This window comes from Aricia agestis, chromosome 6 (genome assembly GCF_905147365.1).
Source record: "Aricia agestis chromosome 6, ilAriAges1.1, whole genome shotgun sequence".
Classification (NCBI taxonomy): Eukaryota; Metazoa; Arthropoda; class Insecta; order Lepidoptera; family Lycaenidae; genus Aricia; species Aricia agestis.
In genome coordinates, this window is record NC_056411.1 from 16,969,658 (window position 1) to 16,982,723 (window position 13,066).

Consider the following 13,066-nt stretch of genomic DNA (forward strand, 5'->3'; position numbering starts at 1 on the left):
GACCTTATGGACTCAGTCATAAGGTCTAAATTAAAACACGTAAACACGCTAACAAATAAATGGTAAACACGTAAACAAACATTGGACCTTTCTAGAAGGTTCGAGTATGTACTTGCGCATCTGATGCCATCTAGTATTGAGTAGGGGATTTATGTTGCCTGTGCTCTCTCGGTAAGCTTCGCTGGTTTGTCCCTAGATAGACCACGTGTCCGTATACCATGTACCGTAACATTACTTTTACATCCCCATTTCATTTTTAGATTAGTTTTATGTTGTTGTTAAATACCGATAGCACAAATACAAAAAACACACGATATAAACATGGGCGTAACGAATTTTTGCCATTTGTTTGCAATACATTATTTTTAAAATTAAAAATTATTAATTTTTTATTCTTTATAAACACCTAGCTTATGAAAAATCTGATTTGCCCCCCCCCCCCCCCCCCCCCTCTGGCCCAGAACCTGGGTAATTCCCCCAAGGCACCAGAACCTGGGTAATAAAAATTTGAATAAAGTAGAATTACCGATTTCTTAAACTTCAATGGGCATTAAACTTCGAATACTTTCGTATCCATTCGTGATTCGGCCCGTCCTGCCCCGGGGCAGTTCTAGATGCCGAAAACGATAGTTATTAATGGCGTAACTAAAATTAAAACATCCGGGGCCCGTGGCAAATTGATGGGGCCCTCCACCCTATCAGTAAAAATCGTCACGTTAATAATAAAACAATGTATAAAAAATTCTGACCTCACGGCCTCTTGCGCCGGGGCCCTTTGGGTCGGGACCCGTGGCATTTTGCCAGCCCTGCCACTCTATAGTTACGCCACTGCTAGTTATAATAATATTATATTGTATTATCTATGGACTATGGCTTAGGGTGTGTATTGTGTTTCTTGCAGAGAGTTAGCGTTAAAAGATAATTTTTTGATCATATATCATGACCTGACGGACATGACGATTTAAAACAACGTATAATAAATAGGTATAGAATATTGTTTTCCCGCCATTATATACTCGACACAGGCCATGATTATATAGCCGAAGTGCCATAATAAGAAAAAAAATCAAGTTCAGCCAAGTGTCAAATTAAAATGTCAGTTAAAATTTTGTTTTTAAAACATTACACTTTTCATAAATGTTAAAAATTTCCTCGAAATAATACATAACTATAGGGAACAAAAGAAATTGTAACTATTATTTGCAACATTTAATTACTATGGAAAATGACGAAGCCAAGGATTTAGGTGATGCTGATTTTGCTAAGTGTTCTGCTGTGAACAAATTAATTTTGGATTATTATAGGAAATTTGGCCGTAAGAGAGATATAGAGCAGTTTTTTTCATTATCAACAGCTCAACAAGATTTGGGTGAGCCTTCTAGTTTGTTTTGGAAAAGAATGAAAGAACAAAACGATTCTTCTGACTCTGGTGATAGAAAGACAGGCTCCTCCACGGAATTGTGTAGAATATCAATAAAATGCTCGATGGAAGATCCTCCCACATCTAAGGTAGAGAAACTACAAGTATTTTACTTTACTTTTATAGCACAACTTGTTGATAATAAGTTATTACCTGATACCATAGATTTTCTTTATAATATTATGGTGCCTAGTTAACTTCTGACTGTAAATTTTCTATGCATTACTACATTGTTACTAATATATTAATATTTGATTGACATTACAATTTTCTAGGCTTATAAAAATACAGGCAGTGACACAGAATCTCCTCCTATCATCAGTGATGATCATCCAGACAAATGTTCGGACTCAGGAGATGACTCAAATAAGTCGGATGGAGAACACTCACATAAGTGTAAGTTTTTAAATTTATTTTAATTTAGAATTATCAAGCAAATATTATTTGTTTTAAGCTCCGAGTAAACATGGAAGGCAGGGCTCCTACTACCATATGTGCAATGTGTGCAATGCACACGGGCGCCATCCTCTAGGGGCGACAAATCGCCATCTTTTTGGTGCGCCAAAACCAAAGCCCCAAGAACTTGCACTTGGCCGATTTTTGTTTGCTTTATTTCACCTACCTAGCATAAACAATAAATAAAAAAAACTTGCCTTAAGGGGTGCCAAAATCATTTTTGCACAGGCGCCAGTAGCCCTTACGGGGGCCCTGATGGAAGGCCAATAACTGTTCAGGTCAAACTGAACATAGGATGCCCTGAAGGGACTCATTTCTGAATTCTCATGTGTGTGTATGAGTCAGATCATCTGTCTTCCCATAATATGTGAGGGTCTTTATAGAATGATATAGTCACAAAATTCTGGAAATAACATTCATTTTTGCAATAAATTTATATTTTACATGTATTGTTTCAGCAATTGATATGACTTTGGATACGTCATTAAATCGGCCCCACTCCCCCACGAGTAGTATTACATCTCAAAGAAAACTAGAGTGGGACTCTTTAGCTGATGTGGGTTATGGTAATGAAAGCGACAGAAAGAATTCTGCTTCGAGTCTCAGTACCCTAGAAAGGCTAGCTTTACACCAACAATACTCAAATAATGATACAAAAACAAATTCTGAATTGGGTATTCCTACAGCTCATTCTACACCTTTAGACCAAACTGAAAACAAATCTAAAATAAAAAAAGACAGTAACAAAAAGATACCTAAATTTTCTAAAAAAGATGTTGACATAATGGAAGTTAATATTCCAAATAACTCTGATAATAGAAATCAACCAATAAATGTTAATTTGACAAAACATATATCATTTAATGTTGAAAAAGATGGGGCTGTTAAAATTGATAATATGAACAAGAAAATGTCTATAAGTCAAAATAACCCAACATCTGATGCACTAAAAGATAATGTAGATAAAGAAATACAAACAACTTTACCAAGAAACTCCAAGGACAATGAGCCATTGTCAATAAGAGATACTTCGAGTAGGCCAAGATTTCCCATTTTGATTAATTTAAATTCTATAAGAAATAGGAAGAAAAAACGAAAAAGAAAACTTTCAAGATCAAAGAAAAGAGCAACACTTGATAAGGAAAATATCCCGCAGGAGAAAAGTATAAACCAAGAGTCAGATGCTGAGAGTTTTGAATACATGCCTGGTCATGTGTACAATCAAAACAAACTTGGAAGTAGAAGCTCCGTTGTGAACATTGCTGATAATAAATCAAGTCTTGAGTCAAGTGCCGGTCATACTACAGAGTCCAGCAAAGATTTTCAATGTACCTTCACAAAGGAGCTAGAAAAAAGTATTGATTTACTAAAACTAGCTTTGCAACATCGATATAAAAATACGAGCTTAAAACAAAAGTTAGTAAAAGAAGTAGTCGAAAGTCTTATTCAAACAAAGTTTAAAAATGATGGAAGCTCTAACGACATTATGTGTGGATCTAACCGAAATATTCTGACAGCGTCTAGTACATCAGAAAGTAATAATTTGGACAGTAAAAAACCCACAAAATCTTTATTGCAGGCAGAAAAATTCAACTCTGGTGATATCGCTACAACATCACAAAGTGTTCCTAATTTACCAACAGTATCAGCTGCACTAAGATCCGAAAATATATCAAAACCTGTCAATATATCCAGCACTGATTCAGATCTTTCTTATAAGGGCAAATATTTATCTGAAGTTTTTCTGGCTAATTCATCTTCTGAAGAAATTTATAAAAAGTATATTATAGCTTTAAAAAAAGAGAATTTTTACAAAAGAAAATTAAAAGAGCAGGAATTACTACTGAGGCAAAAGACAACCCAGCAAGATTGTCAGGCTCAGGTAAAAGAAAAAAGCAATCTTGACCATCTGGTCAAAGATCTTGCTAAAAACAATTTCGCTGATGGATCTGGAGATGCCAGCAATGCATGTCCCTCAAGTTCTAATGTTGAAAATGGCTCAGGACAAAGAAGCAAAAGTCACACAGTTTTTACCCTTTCATCAGGAAACATTGACAACAATATAAAAAAAAATAAAAAAATAAAAAATAGACTGGAAAGTGAAATAAATTGTTCAATGGAAACAGGCTCAAATACTCAATGTCGAGGTTGCTCCGCTTACAGAAGTCAAAAAATTGTGGTCACTGACAGCTCAGTGCAAGTCAATTTTGATAGTCAATGTATGAACAAGGCAGAAAATATAAATCTTGAACAGAATATTCCCTTAGACACTGAAAAAAATTCTTTCGAAAATATTCAAGAAAACATAAAATATGTTTGCCTTTGCACTGAAGATCCAAATGATATACCTGATAACTTTCTTATCTATAGATGTTCGCGAATGCCTAGCAAATGTGTTATGGTGGGTACTAACATAAAAACAAATACCTGTGTAGATCAAAAATCCGAAAATTTAGAATTGGTTTGCAATGCAAACAACTGTGAAAATAAGGAAGAAATTGAGAAGAAAAATTCTACAACATCAACACAATCATCTCAAACTCATTTTAGCCTACCGAACTTAATAAGAAGCTCGTGCAATAACGTTATCAGCTCTGCCTTAGAATATAGAAGGTCCAATAAAAAAGGTAATGACAACTTTATGGCGTCATCAAGGAAAGTATCTTGTTATGCATCAAAATTGGCAAGAATAACTCAAACAGAAATAAGTATAGACCCAAAAGTATCGGATCCATCAATATCTGATGTAAAACTCGTTGAAGTGGGCGATTATACAGATAACGAGCAAATAGAAATCAGGAACGATGTTTACAAAACGAGTGATAGGATTGGTAAAGAGCCAGATGCCGAATATGTACAACCCAAAAATAATGCATCTGAAACTCCTGCATTGCCGATAAATAAAGACGAAATGCGCCTAACAGAAAAACATGAAAAACTTAAAAAAGAGGATTCCAAATTAATAAGTCTACAGAACTTACAATCTCAAAGCAATTTTACTATACCTATATTTGGTACAAATATGACACTAAAAGTAAGCCTAGACTCGAGAGATTCTGGAGAGAAAAAGACTAAAGATATGAAACATACATACTCGCAACAGTCTCTAGGATCTAATGAATTCGAAACTTTAAAAAGAGTTGAAAAATACTCACAATCAGAGAACTTACGCCAAAAACAAACTGAATGTGTCGCAGTACAAACCTCTAATATGAGAGAGTTAGAAAATATTGACAGTGATATCAAAGTATGCTATACAGAAGCAAAGGATGATCAAACACCAACTACTTCTGCCTACAGGTATGAATCTGTTGACATGAGATATTCTAATACTTATCCAAAAGAAAAGACACCTAAAGCGCCTTTACTTAGATCTAACACTGACAGTTGTTTACCTATCGATCAAAACAATGTTAATGTGAGAGGAAAGCCACTTAAAGAACCTACATCTCAAGCTGGTTCGGATAGTTCAGATAAATCTCAAAAAGAGCCTTTTGCTAAACCTAAGTATGAATTGGGCGAAAAAGAATTTATTGATTGTTATACATCAATGGGTAGTAAAGGCAAGAATTCAAAAGTAGATTTATCTGAGAAACCTTTGATGGAACCTACAACTGAACCAAATAGGAACAAAAAAGGATTTACTGATCGTCAAACATCTATGAGTACCAAAAATGATGATTCAAAAGATCGAACCTTAGATAAACCTTTACTTAGAACTATCTTAGATTCAGATAAAAGAGAAGTTTTCAATCGACATCCATCGAAGGGTAAGGAAAATAATAATTTAAGAGCACATACACTTCAAAAACCTCTAGTAAAATCTAAAACCAATACAGATAAAAAAGATTTTATTGATCGATATACGTCTATGGATAAAGAAAGTGGAAGTTCGAAAGAAGGGACGTTTAAAAAATCTACAATTAGATCTAACTTTAATTTAGACGAAAAGAAACTTTTCGATCACCATACATCTATGGAAAATGAAAAGAAGATAATAACAAAAGAGCAAACTCTTATAAAACCCTTATTGAGTTCCATAGATATGTCTATGGAACTCAATAAGAATGAATTTTCTAATCGTCATAATGAGAAAAAAAGTAACAACAGAAATGGTGAAAATTCAAAAACTTCGCCTGAATCTAACATTGGCTCTGGTAATGAAAATACTACTGCACCTAACATCCAAAGAGACGTTAATACACAATATGACACTTGCCTCGCACAAATTCAAACAAAGGATACAGCTACGGAAATTACAAATTCTTCTAAGAGTTCTACTGATATCAGGGAAAGTGGCAGACAAAAATCTAGTAAACATTCCGAAAAAACAATTTCCTCTACATCTCAAACAGATGAGAGTAAAAGTTCTACTCAAGACCCTCTATTGGATATCATACGCGATATAACAAAGCGATATTCGAAAAAAGAGATCGATAAAAGTAAACGTAAGAAATGTTACGCCGAAATTATTGCGGTACTTAATTATTTGTTAGACACTAGTGAAACAACAGAAAACGAGAGCACGAAAGTTCGAAATTCGAGTAGCGAAGGTGTGATTAATTCCAATAGAAGTCCTCGTAGAATAAAAAGTGACAAACCAAAAAAGACATCCCATTATGATGTCATAGACAACAAAGCGAGTACCCACGATAGTGAAGTAGAAGATAAAAAGAAAACATTTAGAGATAAAAGCGTGCAGCTGAGTCCGAGAAAGGCAAAGCAAAATAAATGTTGCGGTGAATCTACTGATTGTCCAATATCTACTGACATTCACAGTACATCGACTGATTCCACTGCTTGTAAAACTCAACATAAACTCAAACATCACTGTGACAAACATCAATGTAGGTCTCACTGTAGAAAGTGCGATGTTTCTAGCAGTTCCTCTGTAAATTGTGAATGCAAACATCGCTGCTACTGTAGGGGACACAAGACGCATAGATCGCGAGCATCAGAAAAAGCTAAGAAATGCGTAGCTTACAACTTAATCCTCCAAACTTCTGACAGTGTTGCGAGCGAAGAGATTGACAAACAAAAAGTTGAGCGACATCTAAAAAATATTGTTGTCAAAGTACCTTCAAAACGGAGGGTGGAAAATATGCAATTTAAGGAGGTGAATCAAAAAATTGAGCGCAATTTGCCTCGGCATTTCGCTAAGGACTTTGGCGCAAGAAGTGTGCCTCAAGATAATGAAGTGTCAAGTACAGACAATATGATGAGGAACACAGCGACATGCACAATTAGAGATTACTTGGAGCAGAATAGACCAGACTTTGTTGAGCGAACTACACAAAGGCAGAGTTGTTTAAAGTTGATTAATGAAGCAAGGTTAGTACAACTTTGTGGTAAAATTTCATGTTATTTCTTAGGGCCAACCCACACGTACGGCGTACCACAACCACACCACGTCGCAACGACAAAATGCCGTCAAGCAGTGGTTACGTGTAAATGGTGTCGCTGCAGCTTTTTGTAGTTGCGTTGTGGTACCGACAAAATGTCGACGTGGTTGCGTTGTTGCTATAGTTTGTGCGTTTTATGATGATATGCGTGACACATTATAATTGACAATAGTAGGGAAGTTACCTAACAAAAATTAATCGATAGTTTAAAAATATCGAATCACTTCGTAAAGGAATTACAATCGAAATTATCGATTTCGTACTGACATTTCAGTGGTGCCGGCGATTTAAGATGGCCGCCCTTTTTTATCGATTTGATTTCGATTCAACAGAGTCGATCTCTATTAACATAAGTTCCGTTTCATGCATATGACATTTTTCAAATGTTTTCATAACAATAATTTTATACTCCTATTTCACAGTTAATATTTATAATTTTATTTATAAGTTAGCATTTAGCATCTTTTCATTTTTATTCATTTACAATTATAGGAAACATTTGTTTTTGAAGATGGAATATAATTTATTACATTTTGTTTTTTTTTTGTTTTCTTGTAAAAAAAACCCGTAGCAAGGAACATGAAAACTGTCACCCATATCATCTTAGAACGCACAAACTATAGTAGTTGCGATGTGGTTACGTACGAAAGTCAATGAAACGGAAGGGAGAAGAGAGCGGGCGGTGTGCGCGCACTGTCGTTGCATTGTGGTTGCGATGTGGTCGGGGCCACTTGTTCGCTTGTGGTTGCGATGTGGTCGGTATCACACAGGGGGTCGACAACGACTGCAAAGTGTCGTATAAAGGTATTTATACGTGGAAAAGCCATGCTTCGGCACGAATAGGCCGGCTCGACCGGAGAAATACCACATTCTCACAGAAAACCGGCGTGAAACAGCGCTTGCGCTGTGTTTCGTCGAGTGAGTTTACCGGAGGCCCGATCCCCTACCCTATTCCCTGCCCTACCCTCCCCTATTCCCTTCCCTTCCCTACCCTCCCCTATTACCCTATTCACTCTTAAAAGGCCGGCAACGCACCTGCAGCTCTTCTGATGCTACGAGTGTCCATGGGCGACGGAAGTTGCTTTCCATCAGGTGACCCGTTTGCTCGTTTGCCCCCTTTATTTCATTTTAAAAAAGTACGAAATATACGCCCGACCATGGTTGTGGTACGTATGGGTTGGCCCCTAGTATGTTACAACACATAAAATAATTGTCTACCTGCCTCTATCGGCAGAATGACAAATTATTTTGTGCGTTATAGATTTAAAACTCACCAATTTTTCTCACTTCAGACCCGAATGTGACGCACATTTGAACATGATTGTGGTGCACCCGTCTTCTTGTGTACGAAATAAAATGTCTTCTATGTATTGCGAAGGTATTTCTGTTCAATATTAATCACTTGTTTACAATGGAGAAGATATAGGAAGTAATATTTTCTTATATTAACACGCCGATGGACAGTACCGCCCATAGACGTAAATATTTCAAAAGCGAAATACAGTACTCCTGTCGACGTATGAGTTTAGGTCAAGCCACAGCTCGTACGCTTCAAGACAATCGATTTCTCATACAAGCATTAGGTGCGGCGTTTTATACTGTCACCGTTGAGGAATCTTAGACTTTTGAACTGTCACCTGTAATGAATTACACACACTTAAAGATCACGCACACATTGAAAAATTATCGTCGTTCCACAAAACACAACGCACACTACGCCTCTAGACGTCGTCTTTTTATACATTTAGCCCAGTACTGCGCAGCGGCAGTGCATCACGGGTTGCTAAATCATATTTTGTAGATAACGGGTAGGGATTCCTATGAATAGACTAATAAAGTAGATATTTATTATATTTCCCATTGACATTATTTATGTAGATCATGCCAGTCCGTACATTATAAGAATTTCTTCTGATCAGAAAAATTTGGACACCAGCCGGGTATCACACCGCGCACCTATCAGAAATTTGCGTGCGGGGTCTAGTACAAAATGAACAGAGATCTTTCTAATCAGAATCATTTCTGCTATCCGATCGACGGCGGACGTCAGACACGTCAGAATTCTGATAGGGTGTGGGGTCCACAACAAAACATATTATTATGAGCAGTGTGCGTTCCGGCGAGCGTCTGAATTTTTCTGATCAGAAATTTCTTATAGTATGCGGCCTAAGCATCAAGATTCAAGGTTCATAATTTAGTTAGCAATAACGTAAAATACGTCTTTAAATTATAAAAATTGTAGGTGTTATTGATAAAATTGATTGCCCATGCAAAGAGTGTGTCCACAAATTGTATTGTGTTCAAAACGAAGTGATGGAAGTTGGTGAGTTTTATTTCATGATTCAGAATCTTGATTTCTTTAATTTTTTTGGCTTACTAAATCAGAATTTTTTCGAAAGAAAATATATTCGTACTTGTATCTTTTAAAAGGTAGAATGTATTATGTATTTTTCATAATAATTTGAAGACGAAAATCATAGGTTTCCATTTGCTAAGTCACTATGTAATGTAAAATATAAATACTAAACATTGATCGAGGCTTCGTGCGAAAAATGATTGAATTGTATACCCGAGGAAAAAATTTCCTAGGCCCGTATTTTTGGTCAGTACTTAAGATGCGACCCGGTCTCGAGACGCGGTTCGGCTCTGTGATTGGTCCAAATTTTGACAGCCAGCCAATCACAGAGTCTGGCCTTGTACCATGAAACTGTTTTGAGACTCAAATAATCGGACGAGAATGCTGCATCCTACTCTAACAAACGTGAAATGACGTTGTTAGAGCAGGACGCGGCATTCTCGTCCGATTGTTTGAGTCTCAAAACGGTTTCGTAGTGGGCCTACAGAACCGTGTCTCGAGACCGAGATGCATCTTGAGTACTGACTATTTATACCGGCCTAGGAATCAACTTCTCAGATAGTACATTTTGCCCCGATAAAATGTAGCTTCTGTTCTTCCCGTGTTATACTTTAAATCTGTGCATAATTTTCAGCAGTAGTTTTCAATCATCGAATCACTAAAGTGTTGTAAGAAAAGTATGTTAATAATGTTTCAGAGCCTCCGAGCGTGCGACCAAGCGCGCGGTGCTGTCGGCACACGTGGATGTAGATGATGCGGACCTGACTCGACTCGCCGAAGTCCTGGGGAAGGACCTGAGGACTAGAAAATGTAAGTAAAGATATGAATGGCCATTTATAATGACACTCAATTAGTATGGGTCTCTTGTTTAGCCCCAATTTCACCAACGACTCTTAAAATTAACGCTAGAATTAGAGCCTGTTTCACCACTTCCTGATAAAGTGGCGAATAGACTAATTCGAGCGTAGTTATTTCAAAGAACTGAAATATATTTTCTAAAGTATTTTTAAATATCTGTATGATTATTACAGTGGCTCCAAAATTCATAAGTGAGAAAGAGATGAAAAAGCATTCGGAGAAAATTTACAACTCGTTACCAGAGGTGCAAAAGAAGAAGGAAGATATTAAAAAGGAACGAGTTAAAAAGACTAATTTGCTGATGGCGAATATGTTCAAAAAGGTAACCGAATATTGTTGTTTCTTGCAGACTTTTTCAAATTGATGACAGAGAAGGCATATTGACATGGAATGACATATTTTGATTTTTGACACACGATTACAGAAAATACAGCGCCCGTGTGGCTGGCTATGCGTCAAACGGCAGCGCTGCGTTGTTTTAGGTACTACGAGTTGCGTTGTTGGACGCAATGCGCCGTGTGGACTGGTTACAAGGCTGTCTTGGCGCGTGGCAATAATCAGATCCAGCTCTAGCCAGATATTGATGCTACTTTACTTACCCATGGCTCGATGCCAAGGCTTGCTAATGTTCCTTCCCATATTATGTTAAGATAACAGGCGCGGTCGCAGCCTGAAATTTTGGGGGGGGTCACTCACTAGTCACTACACTAATATATATTTTCAATTTACTAATCGGCCCTTCACGAACCAGATGAACTGCGATTTTCCAGCACTGAGCAGGCTGATGATGATGAAATATAGCTAAGAACACTCGATCATGTCAGCTTTCAAACAAAAAGAAACTAAATCAAAATCGATCCACCCGTTTGGATGCTACGATGCCACAGACAGACTCAGACACAGACAGACAGACACGTCAAACTTATAACACCCCTCTTTTTTGTTGGGGGTTAAAAATACAGACAGTAAAACTCTAGTGCCGTAGGCTTTAGACTGACTCTGTTTATACATCTAGGTATTTTTCATATTATAGCGAACACTAATAACTATTTTTCTCCAATTTCAGAATCTCCAAAAGAAAACTCTGCGAGGTGCTGTGAACTTATCAAATTATAGTGCTGTCATAAAAATATGACGAACATTGCATTTATCATTGACGCTTAAGGTGACGACGCTCTAGTAAACTACACGGTAGCCGAGCGACGCGACAGACCAAATATTCTTTGTATGAAATCGTATGAGCTACACTACACTGCATTCGGCAAGAAGCTACGCGACAAAAACCGACACTACTAAAGTGAGATGTCACGTCGCGTACAGAGTATGGTGTCCCAGTGCGGTCTCGCCTTTAAAATATATATTTGACTATAACAATATTAATGTTATTTTTTTACAATTTAATTCAAACTTCCATACCTGAATTGAGGAAGTACTATTTATTTTAGTGACTTTATGGTAGTGTTTGTGTTCAAATGTTGTTTACTCAAATATCATATTTTGACTGGATGTATGTACCTCATTTTGCATTTATTAATTAAAATATTAGTTTTTGTAATGTAATAAATCGTTAGTATATTTTTAATATAAATACATAAAAAAGTACGATAGTCTGAAAATATATTTTTTTAGTACCGTAAATGTTTTATTAAAAAAAATTATACGTAAATGAGGCAATGATAAAATTATTATTTTTAAACAAAAAATTAAAACCGACTTTGGAAGTCGGTAAAGACAATAGTTATATTCTTAAATGAACTAAAAGTATTAAGTAATTATTAATCTGTACTCAATATTTCTGTTCAAAATCTTCATAATTTTGAAGTCGGTACCAGTGCAGTCCTATAAGTTGCAGTTATATATTTTTGTCATAGAACTGGCGATTAGGTTAGCAGGATTAGCTGGTACCGACTTCAAAATTATATATTTTTGTGTTTAAAACTAATAATTTTACCCTTTTTCATCCTCAAGGTTTTCTATACAGCTTTGGTGTTAAAACACCTTAATTCTGTCGTTCGTCTATCGATTAAAATCGATAGACAAACGACAGAATAATGATCAAAAACACCGCCGCGGGCCACGAATCCGCTAGGGGGCACCCGTCGCGTGCGCCCATCTCATTTAGCGCTGCTAGTATAATTTTTATCTCGAGCGTGTACAGTTGTGTCGAGCAGATTACCGTGGATTAGTTACTAATTTATTATTTGGCAAAAAGACGTCAACGGAAACAACGTCGGCTGCGAAAAGCGTAAGCCCGCGCCGTGTGCCCGCCGTACCCGCCGCGCGTGTGACAGTCCGTCGCCCGCGTCCGCGATCCGTCGCACGCGCCTGCGCTGCCCATACTATTTTTATTTTTTCATTATGTCGGCACTACATGTAGGTGAACGCGTTGGCCGACGCGTTTGCCGGCGCGCTGGCCCAATGTGTAGAACGGGAGTTCGCGCGTTGGCGGTAGGTATTTCGCCCGTTCTACACATTGGGCCAGCGCGCCGGCCAACGCGTCGGCCAGCGCGTTCGCCTATATGTAGTGCCGACTTTATACACACGCGAGCTAGTTCTATAAACAACGCCAAAACT

General features: G+C 37.2%; 1 protein-coding gene across 4 annotated transcripts; it reads left to right on the forward strand.

The window, feature by feature from the left end:
* Positions 1 to 1,140: 1,140 nt before the first annotated feature.
* Positions 1,141 to 11,988, forward strand: LOC121728418. 4 transcript variants are annotated; one of them, XR_006035797.1, is made up of 7 exons: positions 1,141 to 1,509; positions 1,696 to 1,816; positions 2,335 to 7,207; positions 8,571 to 8,656; positions 9,521 to 9,601; positions 10,332 to 10,444; positions 10,666 to 10,783. XR_006035797.1 is itself a non-coding variant. In XM_042116611.1 (7 exons), the coding sequence occupies exons 1-7, from the start codon at positions 1,219 to 1,221 to the stop codon at positions 11,625 to 11,627; spliced, it is 5,508 nt and encodes a 1,835-aa protein (XP_041972545.1). In that variant the 5' UTR covers positions 1,141 to 1,218; the 3' UTR covers positions 11,628 to 11,988. The 4 variants fall into 4 exon arrangements, 2 of the variants coding, with proteins under 2 accessions (XP_041972545.1, XP_041972544.1); XM_042116611.1 differs by lacking the exons at positions 8,571 to 8,656; positions 9,521 to 9,601 and adding an exon at positions 11,559 to 11,988 and having other exon boundaries at positions 1,141 to 1,246; positions 1,355 to 1,509; positions 10,666 to 10,814; XR_006035798.1 differs by lacking the exon at positions 9,521 to 9,601.
* The last annotated feature ends 1,078 nt before the right edge of the window (positions 11,989 to 13,066 follow it).

Bases quoted from the DNA above. Each gene is read 5' to 3' on its own strand.
- LOC121728418 (XM_042116610.1), top strand. From the start codon at position 1,219: ATGGAAAATGACGAAGCCAAGGATTTAGGTGATGCTGATTTTGCTAAG. The intron at 7,208-10,331 runs GTTAGTACAACT...ATAATGTTTCAG, and splicing joins AAGTTGATTAATGAAGCAAG to AGCCTCCGAGCGTGCGACCA. The intron at 10,815-11,558 runs GTAACCGAATAT...CTCCAATTTCAG, and splicing joins TGGCGAATATGTTCAAAAAG to AATCTCCAAAAGAAAACTCT.